We start from the raw sequence: 15,985 nt of genomic DNA, 5'->3' as shown, positions 1-15,985 counted from the left end.
ATAAATTAAAGTTCAATTAATCATATTACTTAAGAACTCCCACTTAGATAGACATCCCTCTAGTCATCTAAATGATCACGTGATCCATATCAACTAAACCATATTCGATCATCACGTGAGATGGAGAAGTTTTCAATGGTGAACATCACTATGTTGATCATATCTACTATATGATTCACGCTCGACCTTTCGGTCTCAGTGTTCCGAGGCCATATCTGCATATGCTAGGCTCGTCAAGTTTAACCCGAGTATTCTGCGTGTGCAAAACTGGCTTGCACCCGTTGTATGTGGACGTAGAGCTTATCACACCCGATCATTGATATGTCTCCAACGTATCTATAATTTATGAAGTATTCATGCTATCATATTATCCATCTTGGATGTTTTATGGGCTTTACTATGCACTTTTATATTAGTTTTGGGACTAACCTATTGACCCAGAGCCCAGTGCCAGTTTCTGTTTTTTCCCTTGTTTCAGTGTTTCGCAGAAAAGGAATATCAAACGGAGTCCAAACGGCATGAAACCTTCGGAAAAGTTATTTTTGGAAAGAAAGCAATACGGGAGACTTGGAGTGCACGTCAGGGGATCAACGAGGAGAGCACGAGGCAGGGGGCGCGCCCACCCCCCTGGGCGCGCCCTCCACCCTCGTGGCTCCCCTTACCGACTTCTTTCGCCTATATATTCCCATATACCCTAAAACCTTCGGAGAACAGAATAGATCGGGAGTTCCGCCGCCGCAAGCTTCTGTAGCCACAAAAAACCAATCAGGACCCTCTTCCGGCACCCTGCCGGAGGGGGGGATCCATCACCCGTGGCCATCTTCATCATCCCGGCGCTCTCCATGACGAGGAGGGAGTAGTTCACCCTCGGGGCTGAGGGTATGTACCAGTAGCTATGTGTTTGTTGATCTCTCTCTCTCTCTCGTGTTCTTGAGGTGATACGATCTTGATGTATCGCGAGCTTTGCTATTATAAATGGATCTTATGATGTTACTCCCCCTCTACTCTCTTGTAATGGATTGAGTTTTCCCTTTGAAGTTATCTTATCGGATTGAGTCTTTTAATGATTTGAGAACACTTGATGTATGTCTTGCGTGGGATACCCGTGGTGACAATGGGGTATTCTATTGATCCACTTGATGTATGTTTTGGTGATCAACTTGCGGGTTCCGCCCATGAACCTATGCATAGGGGTTGGCACACGTTTTCGTCTTGATTCTCCGGTAGAAACTTTGGGGCACTCTTTGAGGTTCTATTGTTGGTTGAATAGATGAATCTGAGATTGTGTGATGCATATCGTATGATTATACGCACGGATACTTGAGGTGACACTGGAGTATCTAGGTGACATTAGGGTTTTGGTTGATGTGTGTCTTAAGGTGTTATTTTACTACGAACTCTAGGGCTGTTTGTGACACTTATAGGAATAGCCCAATGGATTGATCGAAAAGAATAACTTTGAGGTGGTTCCGTACCCTACCATAATCTCTTCGTTTGTTCTCCTCTATTAGTCACTTTGGAGTGACTCTTTGTTGCATGTTGAGGGATAGTTATATGATCCAGTTATGTTATTATTGTTGAGAGAACTTGCACTAGTGAAAGTATGAACCCTAGGCCTTGTTTCAACGCATTGCAATACCGTTTTCGCTCACTTTTATCAATAGTTACCTTGCTGTTTTTATATTTTCAGATTACAAAAACCTTTATCTACCATCCATATTGCACTTGTATCACCATCTCTTCGCCGAACTAGTGTACCTATACAATTTACCATTGTATTGGGTGTGTTGGGGACACAAGAGACTCTTTGTTATTTGGTTGCAGGGTTGCTTGAGAGAGACCATCTTCATCCTACGCCTCCCACGGATTGATAAACCTTAGGTCATCCACTTGAGGGAAATTTGCTACTGTCCTACAAACCTCTGCACTTGGAGGCCCAACAACGTCTACAAGAAGAAGGTTGTGTAGTAGACATCAAGAGCCGGGGAGGTGAGTGCTTGAAGGTTTTATCACTAGTTTAGTTTATAAAAAAACTACAAAAAAATGGAATTGAGTTTACCACATACGTTTCATCTTTTTAATATCTTTCGTGAGTATGATGGAAAGGAAAATTGTGCCGAAGTGTTAGAAGAAGAATGCATTAAAATGTTTGGCACTAAATCTTTGAATGATGAGCATGATTGCAATGTTGTTAGTATGAACTCCTTGAATATCCATAGTACTAATGATAATTGCACTAATTATGATGAAAATGTCTCCTATAAACATGTCAATTTTTATGGAGTGCATTGGGTTTGCAAGTACATACCAAATAAGGAAGATAGATATTGCAAGAGGCATAAGCATTTACATGGTGATTGCATTTCATACAATAAAGCGACAACCATATGGCTCATGCCAATTGCCGATAACTGTTACAAAACATGATCGTCTCATACAACAATTTATATATCATCAAGTCTTGACCATATCACATCACAGCTAACCATGCAAAAACAAGTTAGACGTCCTCTACTTTGTTGTTGCAAGTTTTACGTGGTTGCTACGGGCTTCTAGCAAGAACCGTTCTTACCAACACATCAAAACCACACCGATTTTTCGTTAAGTGTGATGTTTTAACCTTCAACGAGGACCCGGGCGTAGTCAAACTCGATTCAACTAAAGTTTGAGAAACAGACACCCATTAGCCACCTGTGTGCAAAGCACGACGGTAGAACCAGTCTCACGAACGCGGTCATGTAATGTCGGTCTGGGCCGCTTCATCCAACAATACCGCCGAATCAAAGTATGACATGCTGGTAAGCAGTACGAATATTATCGCCCACAACTCTTTGTGTTCTACTCATGCATATAACATCTACGCATAGACCTGACTCTGATACCACTGTTGGGGAACGTAGTATTTCAAAAATTTCCTACGATCACGCAAGATATATCTAGGAGAAGCATAGAAACGAGCGGGAAGCGTGTGTCTACGTACCCTCGTAACCGAAAGCGGAAGCGTTTAGTAACGCGGTTGATGTAGTCGAATGTCTTCGCGATCCAACCAATCCAAGTACCGAATGCACGGCACCTCCGCGATCTGCACACGTTCCCTCGAACTCTTGATCTAGTTGAGGCCGAGGGAGAGTTCCATCAGCACGACGGCGTGGTGACGGTGATGATGAAGTTATCGACGCAGGGCTTCGCCTAAGCACTACGATAATATGACCGAGGTGGAAAACTGTGAAGGAAGGCACCGCACACGGCTAAGACAAATCTTGTGTCTATGGGGTGCCCCCTCCCCCGTATATAAAGGAGGGGAGGAGGAGGAGGGCCGGTCACAAGGGGCGCGCCCAAGGGGGGGATTCCTACTCCTAGTAAGAGTAGGTTTCCCCTTTTCCTAGTCCAAGTAGGAGAAGAAGGAAGGAGAGGAAGAAGAGAAGGAAAGGGGGGACCGGCCCCCCTAGCCCTAGTCCAATTCGGACCAGCCCATGGGGGCGGGGGAGGCCTCCCCTTGTGGCCCTTCCCTCCTTTCCACTAAGGCCCATGAAGGGCCAATACTTCCCCCTGACGAATTCCCGTAACTCTCCGGTACTCCAAAAAATACCCGAACCACTCAGAACCTTTCCGATGTCCGAATATAGCCTTCCAATATATCGATCTTCACGTCTCTAACATTTCGAGACTCCTCGTCATGTCCGTGATCTCATCCGGGACTCTGAACAAACTTCGTTCATCAAATCACATAACTCATAATACAAATCGTTCTTCGAACGTTAACCGTGCGGACCCTACGGGTTCGAGAACTATGTAGACATGACCGAGACACGTCTCCGGTCAATAACCAATAGCGGAACCTGGATGCTCATATTGGCTCCTACATATTCTACGAAGATCTTTATCGGTCAAACCGCACAACAACATACGTTGTTCCCTTTGTCATCGGTATGTTACTTGCCCAAGATTCGATCGTCGGTATCGTCATACCTAGTTCAATATCGTTACCGGCAAGTCTCTTTACTCATTCCGTAATGCATCATCCCGCAACTAACTCATTAGTCACATTGCTTGCAAGGCTTATAGTGATGTGCATTACCGAGAGGGCCCAGAGATACCTATCCGACAATCGGAGTGACAAATCCTAATCTCGATCTATGCCAACTCAACAAACACCACCGGAGACACCTGTAGAGCATCTTTATAATCACCCAGTTACGTTGTGACGTTTGATAGCACACTAAGTGTTCCTGTGGTATTCGGGAGTTGCATAATCTCATAGTCATAGGAACATGTATAAGTCATGAAGAAAGCAATAGCAACAAACTAAACGATCATAGTGCTAAGCTAACGGATGGGTCTTGTCCATCACATAATTCTCTAAAGATGTGATCCCGTTCATCAAATGACAACACATGTCTATGGCTAGGAAACTTAACCATCTTTGATCAACGAGGTAGTCAAGTAGAGGCATACTAGGGACACTCTGTTTTGTCTATGTATTCACACATGTACTAAGTTTCCGGTTAATACAATTCTATCATGAATAATAAACATTTATCATGATATAAAGAAATATAAATAATAACTTTATTATTGCCTCTAGGGCATGTTTCCTTCATTAACTCCACTAGAGATGAGCTCACACATCTTGTTCAGCACGAACGTGGATATGAACTGCTGCCACTTCATATTGTTCGACCTACCATCCTTCTTTGCCTTTGCTGTTGCTACCTTGAGTGCAGCGGCAGCAACAGCAGCAGCAGAAGTTTGCTCAACGAGCACTACTGGCATATAGACAGAATCAGACGCGAACACCCCTGAATCAGGTGCCATCTCGGACATAGGCTGCGAGTCCTCGACAAACGATGGAGCAAACTGGCTGTCGGACAGGACAAGGGCCTGACTAAGATCTTGCGTCTGCGTGGTCATGTCTTACAATCGTAGCACGCATTGACAGTAAGCATAGCGCACAACATACCGGACAATCCAAGAAAGCAGGAGCATACATGTACTTGGTTCATCACTATCATATCAAGCACATGCTTCATTACTATCATACTAAGCACATGGTTCATCGGTATCATACTAAGCATACCGGAAAATCTATGAGCACCAACATACATCTACAACGAACAGCATGCTACAAATGGACCACCAATAGCTACAAATCACAGATCTAAGCACGAATCAGCACAAGCACAAGGTTCAACTTCAAACTCTACTACTAATCTAGCCTACCACATGCTTGAACATCTAACCATACCATAAATTACAACCGCAACATAGCAATCAACCATATGAGCTCACAGATCAGACCACTGATCAACCATGCATCTAGATCAAACCCTAGCTGCAGCTCAGATCTTGCTAGAAGGAACAGAGAGAAAGGGGGATTGAACTCACAAGGCCATGGCTGCAGCTCGAGGACGAGGGGGGACAGTCGTAGAAGATCACCGCCGGCTGGTGAAGGACCGCTGACGCCGTGGACCGCCGGCCGATGAAGATGCGCCGCTTACCTGCTCGTCGGTGCCGATGCGCGTCGGCCGGAAAGGTCGAAGGAAGGGAGAATGATGGCGGGAGTTGGGACGGTGAGGGAGGGGGCTAAATAGGGACGGACTCGGCGGGAGGTGAGCCGAAATCCTCCTGCCGATTTTTCGGCGACGCGGGCGAGCACGCGCCTCTCCCTGCTCGCATGAGGAGAGAAGCGCATCGGCCTCCCGTGCGTCGCCCGAGCGTGGCTCGCGAGCTACTGCCTCGTGCATCGCGGACGCCTTCCTCAGTCCCCGGCACCGCTCTTCCTCCTCTTCTGTCTCCGGCCGCGCCACCAGCCGGAGGAACTCCTGCTCGTCCAGCAGTCGGTCTCCATCGGCGTCGGCCGATGCCACGAGCGCCTTGCGTCCTCCGCCGACACGTCCTCGCCCAGCGCTGCCTTCATGCACAGCCGCAGCTCCGCCGCTGAGATCCTGCCGTCGGCGTCGCGGTCGAAAGAGGCGAACACGCCGTTGAAGCGCTCGGACGTCGCGGCGTGCACCATCTTCGTTTGCTTGATTCGGTGATCACCTGAGATTCGTGACTGTGCTAGCAGTGTGCGACCGTGGGTTAATGTGCTGGGAGCCTGGGATTACTAGATAGCATTGCTTCTGGTTCTGGTCTTGGCCTCAAGTGCCTATGTGTGCATATATACAGGCGGCACAAGTGTAGTACGTACAAGCGTGCAGCTAGCCAGTAGTGTTGATGGATTCAAGGCATCATTATTGAAATAATTGACGAGGCCGAGGAACGGGTCGGTTGACGGTGTCAATTCGTTTTCAGCCGTCGTCGAGCATGCATGGTCTTCTGTGACAGATGTTTTTTTGAAAGCTCAAAGTTGAACGAGCACATCGAGCATGCAAGGCCTTTTTGACAGAATATTATTCCATGCAGGCCAGGCCAGGCCAGCCAGGGACTTCCGTCGGTTGCGGCAAAAGACATAAATTTGACCTTCGGGTGAAACTATTTCACAAACTAAACTATGTTTGAAAGTATTTTACCCAGTTGACGCCTAATGTACAGCGCCTAACAGCAAGGTGCTGCACTCTATTGTGCAGCGCCTAACACACATGTGCCACACTGTGCAACGCCTAACTGTAAGGAGTTGCACTACACTATGCAGCGCCCAACTGTAATGAGTTGCACAGTACAGTGCCGCGCCTTACTGTTGGGAGCTGCATAAAAGGGTTAGCGCTGTGAAATATTTTCAAAAACAGTTTAGTTTGTGAAATACTTTCACTTTGAGATCAAATTTATCAATTTTACCGTCAGTTGCTGCTCATATGTTATTCGCTGTCTACTCCCGGAGCGTTGACCTGTCATTATCCACCCTCCTAGCATGCAGGGTGCGCATATAATAAACTTGCCTTGCCGCCGGCCACGACCAAGTCATGTTCCGGCCGTTCCATCATGATTGGTCTTTCCTGCCGGAGGAGCCTGCATATATTTGGACAACAATTCGAACTAACCCAACGAAATTTGTTCAAACACGGCCGGATTTCAGATAAACATGATGAATTTCATATAAACAAGATAGATTTCATTATATTTCGCATTTACTTCAACTAAAAGCAGTGCTCCTCCGGCTCTGGAGATATTATTAATTTGCCTAATCTATTATCGCCGTATACCGTTCCCCGTGTTCGACCATTAGCCTCGAGAACTGATGCTTTGCCTTCTCCAATTCCGCCTCGGCGCTCTCCAGCTCCACCTCCGTAACCTCGGCATCCGGAGCCCTGAAAGGTGAAGCTGTCCGCTGCAAACTAATCGGTCGACGATGTTGAGCCTATCAAGCTTGGCTTCAAAGGGAGGGGAGACGAGTGGCGGCGACCCCCCGTGCTCTACTCTTCGTCGTTGCGGGTTTCGCCCGCGGACGTGCCGGCTTCGTGGTCATGTCGGCGGGGTGCGGCCTCGCTGGAGCCGGCGATGTCTTCCATCCCGTCATCTGTCATGCCCCACACCTCGTCCATCGCCTTGCTAAACTCCTTGCTGGCGGCCTCCAGTTCCGCCTAACGTTGGCGATACCGCTAGCGGGCCCGATCTCGCAGGAGGAGTGGTAGGGCTCGAGCAGCTTCGCGTTCGGTGCAATCATCCTGCCGGCCGCGAGCTGTTCCAGATGGGTGGTCGGCAGAGGGACCAGAGCAGCAGTTTATATAACAATGGTGATCGGCAGAGGGACAGATGTGTGGCGCCGTTGTAGCTGCCACGAAAACCGTGTGTCATTAAGGTGGGCAGCAGATGGACGGACGACCGTCGTGTCGTTTGAACACAGAGCAATCACCTGCATCAGAAAGCGGTACGGACGACACTCTCTCGGTGGGCGCGCCGATTCAATGCCGACACCAGTGAGAGGCCGCGTCAGCTTTGAACGGGCATGAACGCGGCATTGACACTATGGAGCGCAGCTGAGCGTTTCAGATGGAAAGCGCGCGCGGGCGAGGGAGGTGTTTTTGGTGGGCCAGGGCGGTCAGACACGGGCTTGGCAGCGGTGCGAACACACGCGATGCCCCCCGTTTGTCTCTGGTTTATGGAATAAAACACGTCTGAACCGCTCGGCGGACAGATACAAACCCGTGTTGGATGACACAACATGTCCCGACGGCACCGGCCGGACGTAGATGCCCTAACAGATAACTCTACATTGTACTATCAGTACTTTATCCATTTCGGTTTATAAGACCCACGCCACTACTACTCCAACCAAACGGAGCAAGCCAACATAGTGCCAAATATTAGATGAATCTGTTCAATATTCTCTGGCAAAAAAGATTAAGTACCAAGTAAACTGTGTACGGGTTAAAACGGTAGCCAAGTATCAGGATCAGTATTCAGTAGACTGGCCGATGGACACAGAGCTGCTACGCATCCATCATGACCTTGAACTCGTCGAAGCAAACCACTCCATCTCCATTCAGATCAAACCTGCGGATCATGGCGCGGCACTCCTCGATGCCCTGCTCGGACCCCAGCCTGGCGAGCATCCGCATCAGGCTCGCCGGCGTGATGCAGCCTTCTCCCCTCACCTCGTACATCGCGAACGCCTCCCTGAGTCCCCTGCACCGCTCCTCCTCCGCCTCTGTCTCCGGCCGCGCCACCAGCCTGAGGAACTCCTCCTCATTCAGCCGCCGGTCTCCGTCCGCGTCGGCCGACGCCACGAGCGCCTCCGCGTCCTCCGCCGACACGTCCTCGCCTAGCGCCGCCTTCATGCACAGCTGCAGCTCCGCCGCTGAGATCCTGCCGTCGGCGTCGCGGTCGAAGGAGGAGAATACGCTGCTGAAGCGCTCGGCCGTCGCGGCGTGCACCATCTTCGCTTGCTTGCTTCGGTGATCACCTGAGATTAGTGGCTGTGGCAGTGTGTTAATGTGCTGGGAGCCTGGGATTAGTGCAACGCTAGCTTAGCTTCTGGTTCTGGTGCCTGGCCTCAAGTGCCTATGCGTGTATATATACACAGGCGGCGCACTAGTACGTACAAGTGTGCAGCTAGCCGGTTGTGTTGATGGATTCAAGGCAAAATTATTGAAAGAATTGATGAGGCCGAGGAACTGGTCTGTTGACGGTGTCAATTCGTTTTCAGCCGTCGTCCAGGAGGGAAACTGCAAAGTTGAACGAGCACATCGGAGTATATATACTCCTGCATGGATGGGCCTTTTGTGACAGAATATTCCATGCAAGCCAGGCTTCCGTCGGTTGCTGCTGATATGTTATTCGGTGTCTGCTCCCGGAGCTTTGACGTGTCATTCTCACCCTCCCGGCATGCTGGGCGCACATATAATAAACCTGCCTCGCCGCCGGCGACGACCAAGTCATGTTCCGGCCGTTCCATCATGTTTGGTCTTTCCGCATGAGTACCCAGCTGGCCGCTGATTCTCGGTTAATCAGCTTTCAGTATGTATCTAGTAAGTACTCCCTCCGTTCCTAAATATAAGTCTTTTTAGACATTTCAAATGGACTACAACATACGGATGTATATAGACATATTTTAGAGTATAGATTCACTCACTTTGCTTCGTATGTGGTCATTTATTGAAATCTCTAAAAAGACTTATATTTAGGAATGGAGGGAGTATATTACTGTTACAAGCAAACGCCAAAGCGGTGACCAATAGGAAATGGGACAGGTAACTGCAAACTTTGACACTAACAGAATAACAGATATACGTACTTTGTTCAAAAAAAAGAAAACAGATATACATACTACTCCCTCCATCCCGTAATATATGGGAGTAGTACTTTCTCCATCTGGTTTATAAGGCCTACACTACAACTACTGAAATTTCTGCATACAATTGAGTAAGGATGAACTCTAACTAAACGGGGCAACCCGACATAGAACTAAGTACTAGAGAGGTTGCGTGCTTTGCTGCACCGTTTGTGTTGTTAGGATTTTAACAAAAAAAATTATCATTTGGTGCATGAGGGAGATGATGGTATATGTTTCTTTTCTGATAATGCGGTGTTTTGGTGGACCCTTCCTAGAGGTGTGATTATGTGTTCTCTACTAATCAATCAATATGCATTTGGGAAAGTTTCTTGTGCTCGCGAACACATGTACTATATTGATGATATGGTTTCACATGTTGACGATTTTTTTTGCCATGTGATGAGAGGATGCATGGGAGTCAAGTGTCTTTGTAGGTTGGTGATTGCCGATTGACTTGAGAAATCATTTGCTCCGTCAAAATCATGAACCAAATTCAAAATTAGAAACCTCAATCGAAATAGTTGACCTAGTGAACATTGTGAACAAGATCCGAAATTGAATACCTCAACTGAATAAAAATCATGAACCAAATTCAAAAGAACGTCAATCAAAATCATGAATCAGATCCAAAATTGAACAATTCAATTCAATCAAAGAGCTCCAAAATTAGGGAACATAGTGTATTTATAGATAAGTAGAAATTTTTTATGTTCCCTAGCAAAAATGTTAAGTAGCTAGTAAACAATGTACAAGTTAGAATTGTAGTCCCAATTCTTAGTCAAACAAAATTGCTTGTTTTATTATTATTACAATTGGAAAGCTATGTGTTGAACTTAATCTAATTGCATTCAATTATGTGTGTTTAACTGTAAGCATGGCAAGACTGGGCCTAGGCACCTAGGGCATCGGCCCGAGTCATGGTCCGTGAATCCTTCATTAACTGTAGCAATTTTCCAACTATTTGACATTGTTCATTGTGTTTGACCTGACCCAATCCAAGCTGGGCCCTTGCCAATGCATATACAGACCTTCTCTCCCCACTCGGGTTTATAGGGCCTAATAAGTATTCCAATATTTACTTTAAGCATTTATTCGACCAATAGCATATGACATGCATATATGTCATAGAAGTTACAACATTTGGAACTTTTCACATGTGAATTTGATGGCATACATTTTTTGGCAAGATTATTTTATTTGACAAGAAGATGGTGTAATTTGGCATGTTCGGAATATCCTAGCATCATGTCAAGAGAATGGTAGTTCAACTCTGGAAATAATCTTAATTATTACTACCTCCATTTTGATTGCTAATCTCCTCGTATTTTGGTTTTTTTTTACCATAAATTTAAGTAATAAAATAGAAGTTATACATAACAAAAATAATATCATTAAAAACTACATTCAAATATGAATCCAACAATATAATTTGTTATGACATGCATTAACATTTTGCTAGTCAAATATGTGGTCAAACTTTGACCCAAAATACGATGGGGAGTAATAGACCAAGACAGAGGTAGTAGGCACGAGAAATCTTATCTTGAGATGATCATGCCTCTTAAATTTTGTAATGTGTGCCAACAATTCTCGTTGGAAAGGTAAATAATGGATTTTTTTTGTTCAATATTCTACTTTCCCATGATGAAATTTTACATATAAATATGGATTTGACTTGTTTTAGCTGTCTATAACTTTGATGATTAGTTTTAAGAAAATCAACCCACAATCGACTCATTTAATGGTTGGATTTAGGTTTTATAGGCCAAAAAAACGTTTTCATCATACCACCAAAATCCAGTCTAACACTGGAATGATATGCGATTTAGCGACGTACATGGTGAATGTGAAGAGATTCATGGTCGCATTGCTGATGTAAAATTTGAACTGAGGAGTGCTTGTTCACTGATCCAGATAAAATCTCCACCATTTATCTCTCATGACACTTGGTCTTTTTGCAAAGTGGCACAAGGACAAAACTGACCCACCGCGATTATGATGGGCACTTTGATGAATGCAAAAAAAAATAGTAAACTGGTTCAAGTTCAGTTGTACTAGTTTGTGGGCTCATAGGAAGTGTGGGAGGCTAACTCGCGTCATCTGCACACCCACTTTCAGGAAGTTTGCTTTTTCCCGATTTAAAGATGGTGCAACAATTTCTTGTTGCCTTATATGATTAGTTGTTGGCTTAAATTAGGGTGGGGCCATCCTGCGCTCCCATGCATCTTGATAATGTTCTCCTCGGAGTGCTTCTTGTTTAGTTAAATGATTTAGCATGTTTTCTTTTGCAAAAGAAAGGCGGGTCATGCTCGATTAATTATTACTTTGTCAAAACTCTGGCCACGATCAGGCGAGTGGGCAGGTGTGCGCGTGTGTGTGAGTTAATTCGGTTAAAATTAACCATTCTTATATATTTGTACTAAACTTTTTTATATTTTCCTATTTGATATTTTTCACTAAATGTGTACTTTTTCCATGTCATTATACATACATATACATCTACTCTTAAATATTATTTTAATGTATAACTAGCATGATTCATAATACAATCATGCGAGTGTATATTATGATAATAGTTTTTATAATGTCCTAGCATTTATTGTTACACGCTATATTGCCATCTACTAAAACGAAATTACATATTCAAAAAAAAACAATTTGTTTTTATAGGTTGGGATGTTTAAATAGATTATTTTTGACAATGAATTTCACTCTTAATCTAACCAAATCCGAAAGTGTCAAATTACTCCAGAAGATAATTATTGCCCCTAATTTTCTAAAGTGATCTACACAATTACATGTCTGTAGTATCCGTATCCTTAAGTATCTATAAAACTGGTAGGGAGTGTTTTAAAGAGTATGAATCTAAATAATTTGGAGGTTTCTAGAACATAAGATTATTAAATTTATGAGTAACATAAATCATAGTTATTTCTACCAAATGTGAACAATTAGATTGCCCACGAATCCCTTCTTCCGCTCTTGCTCGTTAATGATGATATTTTCCTGACTAAATTTTCCTTTCTTGTTTTTGGCAGGCATTCTCCATTCTTAGTATAAAGATACAAGATCGTGTTATTTGTGCAGCATGCATGTTTGTATGAGGGTAGAACTCATGTATGTTGTTTTATTCATTGGGTTTTTGTTTTGATTATTTTTAGTAACCATCATTATTCTCGTGTGCCGAACTAACCGAGTACAAAAGAATTAGCATCTCTCAAGTCAGCTCGCAAAAACAATCCAATCATTTAGGATTTGTATTTCAGAACTAACAACACCAGAAACTATGAATGTCAAAACTTCCTGCATTTCTTGGGTTGATAGGTGCTACTCGCTAATTTCTATGCATATAGAAGTTGTATTTCCTTGGTATCCTGTAATGCAACTGCGCACATACATTTCACGAAGAAAATTGGAAACATTAGATACAATGTTAGAGTTCCAATCATGTAGTGAAGAAATCAGAAGTCACGCTAGAAGCAACATGTAATGCGGAAAAACTTACATGTTGAGTTTGAAAATTGCATTGTAGAAATGGTCTACAAACAATATACATTTGCAACATGATGTCGGTACATCTTTCAAATGATTTTGCATGATTTTTTCTTGCATCACTTAGTTTCCGTGCCAATTATTTTAGATGCTGGAAATTGCCACTCACATTGAGATTCTTACCTCTTGGATGACTCGTGTCATCTCTTGTTGATCGGTCAGTTCCATGGGAGAAACACAACATAATATAACACATACTCCCTCCGTTCTAGAATATAAGGTGCATCCGTTTTCGTGCAAGTTATTCTTATGTATGTTTGCTCAAGATTATAGAATAAAATATCAGGAGGGCAAGCGGTCAAAGGAGAAAGGGTTCCCACTTCTCTTTCTGGAAGGACACCAAATGGACCAAATCCTACCGATCTTTCCTTACGACTCGACTTAAAAAAACACCGCAAAGGGCTAAAGGCAGTATCTTTAGTCTACCCAACTCCCTTGCTGCCCATTTCCTTTTATACGGTCATTTCTATACAACACAAAAAATTATCTTTTTGATGGATCTTATGATACAAATTTGGTATTTTAGATATTGAATTTTCTTCTCAAAACTTGGTCAAACATGCACATGTTTGACTTTTGAAAAAAAACTAATACACCTTGTAGAATATTTTGGAACGGAGGAGGTATATTTTTTCAGACCCCTGGCCTTAACCTTCCTTCGCCCCACACCCCTAATCACTATGTCAATGTCTAAGTCTCTCGGCTCACCAGCAGGCTGCCGAGGCATTGTTCTTCGGCTTCCTCGGCGTCCTCCATGGGACATAATCTCCGGGATGCAAATTTGATCGTTGTTTCATTTGATGCACATGCTGGTACAAATTATTTTTAAAAATGTATACTCTGAAACAAGGCTAATGTATACTCAGGCTAATGTTGCAAAAAAAAATCGAAAAATATTGCATGAATCTCAAAGCAACAGCAGACGATGGAGAAATACACATTATATCCGATGCATGGTAGAAAACAATCACTCTAGAAGCAGGTGAAACTTGTGCGTAGCTGCTGAGTGAGCCTTGGTTTTGCAAACACTCCCAACCAAACCGTTGAGAAACGCTACTACTGATCCATCCAATGACAGCGGCACGATGGCGAGGACTAACCCCTGACTCGATGATTGATTGTGGCAGTGGCCACCCAAGATCGATCCTTAGGATCAACGTGGGTGTCTCTCCCCGGGGTATTTTTTTGTGGCAGGTACCTACAAGTCTATAAGCTATAGGAATGACGACGTACCCATACTTCAAAAGTAGGATGGCTTCGAAAATTTCTCAAGATTTGCCGCTTGTGTAGGCCAGGCAAGTTGCTTCCGTCCGTCCAGTATTTAAAGAAGGTCAGACGTCGGGTAAGAATCGCATCACTCCGCTGCTCTTCATCTTCTCCGTTCATCATTTTTCCACCCTGCCGACGGCATCTGACAAGGAGGAAGAGCAATTTTCCGGCATAAAAGTCGGTTGGGTAGCCCGCCGGATACAAGCGAGACAGCTCGCTGCTCCACCTCCAAACCAGACAGAGAAAGTTGCCGCTCCAAGCCGGCGTGTGGTTCAACAACTCGCCGCTCCGAGCCAGCTCACAGAAGGGTGGCCAATTGCTCCCGGCCGGCATGGAGGGAGCACGGCGGCACAGGCATCACCACTACCGTGGACGGCGCCGCATCAAACTACGCCTCCCGTGCTTGCGGCCGCGCCATCCGCCGTGCGTCCGCATCTGCCGCCAACATCGAGTGAAAGTAGAACACACGATGCCGCCGCCGCCGCTTGGGTCCCAGGAAGGCCACCGCTGGCACGTTGCCGGCTTGTACAGCCGGTGACCCATCCGATTCTTTATCTTAGACCATCGTCAGCCCCCGTCTAGGCTCCACGGAAGCGGAGGAGACCCCAGTTCGCCTCTGGCTGAAGCACCCTCTTCGCCACTCTGTTGAGAGGCACAGCCGAACATATGAAAGATACGGGGGACGAATATGCATCTGGGACTCTCGGCAATCCGATGAGCGGGCTGCCGGCCATGGGGAAGACAAAGGGATCCGTCACGGCCGGCCGTAGGCTAGTGTAGTATATCCGTGTCATGGGCGTGAAGCTCCGCGTGACCGTACGTGCACATAGTTTTATATCTTTTTACTTAAAATATGTCCAAAATGTAAATATTATTGTCTAATTTGTATGAATTTTATCGGTTTGTTAAAAAAACCTTTGCAACATTTGCGAGCAGTGTTGGATGGCGGCCGTCCGCATTCTTGTCCATGACTGGTCCCTGTTCACGGACGAACGCGGGACGAAACTCGCGGGTCGCCGTTAAAGAGTGGCACGATGGCGACATGACATGAATTGGAAGGAACACACGCACGCACGCACCCACACGCGGAGGCGCCCACAGTTTCCCGGCTAAGCACACACGCGCACTCGAACTTTTCCGTCGCCGAAGCAGATTTTTCCCGTGCCTTCCCCTGCTTTTCTCCTCCACGAGAACCATCTCGATCGGCCTTCACGCCAAAGTCACGTACGCCCCCATCAAAGCTTCGCATCCACATTTCCAGGAGAAGACTACTGACCCGCCGTGGTTGACCACCCAGAAGAAAAAAGAAAAACCTCCTGCCCAATCCGCCACACGGCATGTACGTACGTCCACGATGACCACGGCATCTCTCCTCCCTCCCTGCATGCTATGAAGCTTCCATGGAGCGCGTCGCGCCCCGAGTATATATGCACACGCGCTCCCACAAGATCA

The 15,985-nt window shown here is 45.5% G+C and overlaps 1 protein-coding gene and 1 pseudogene across 1 annotated transcript; both read right to left on the bottom strand.

The window, feature by feature from the left end:
* Positions 1–5,139: 5,139 nt before the first annotated feature.
* On the bottom strand, positions 5,140–6,016 carry LOC123075733 (calmodulin-like protein 6; annotated as a pseudogene).
* A 2,353-nt stretch (positions 6,017–8,369) lies between these two features.
* On the bottom strand, positions 8,370–8,904 carry LOC123075732 (putative calcium-binding protein CML19). Its single transcript, XM_044498269.1, has one exon. The coding sequence runs from the start codon at positions 8,814–8,816 to the stop codon at positions 8,370–8,372; it is 447 nt and encodes a 148-aa protein (XP_044354204.1). The 5' UTR covers positions 8,817–8,904.
* Between the last annotated feature and the right edge of the window lie 7,081 nt (positions 8,905–15,985).

Source organism: Triticum aestivum, chromosome 3D, assembly GCF_018294505.1.
Source record: "Triticum aestivum cultivar Chinese Spring chromosome 3D, IWGSC CS RefSeq v2.1, whole genome shotgun sequence".
Taxonomy (NCBI): Eukaryota; Viridiplantae; Streptophyta; class Magnoliopsida; order Poales; family Poaceae; genus Triticum; species Triticum aestivum.
The sequence above is the reverse complement of the archived record's forward strand: the minus strand, read 5'-3'. Positions and strand labels throughout refer to the sequence as shown.

What these genes read in the sequence shown, in the direction of transcription:
- LOC123075732 (XM_044498269.1), bottom strand. Translation starts at nt 8,816, where the DNA reads ATGGTGCACGCCGCGACGGCCGAGCGCTTCAGCAGCGTATTCTCCTCC.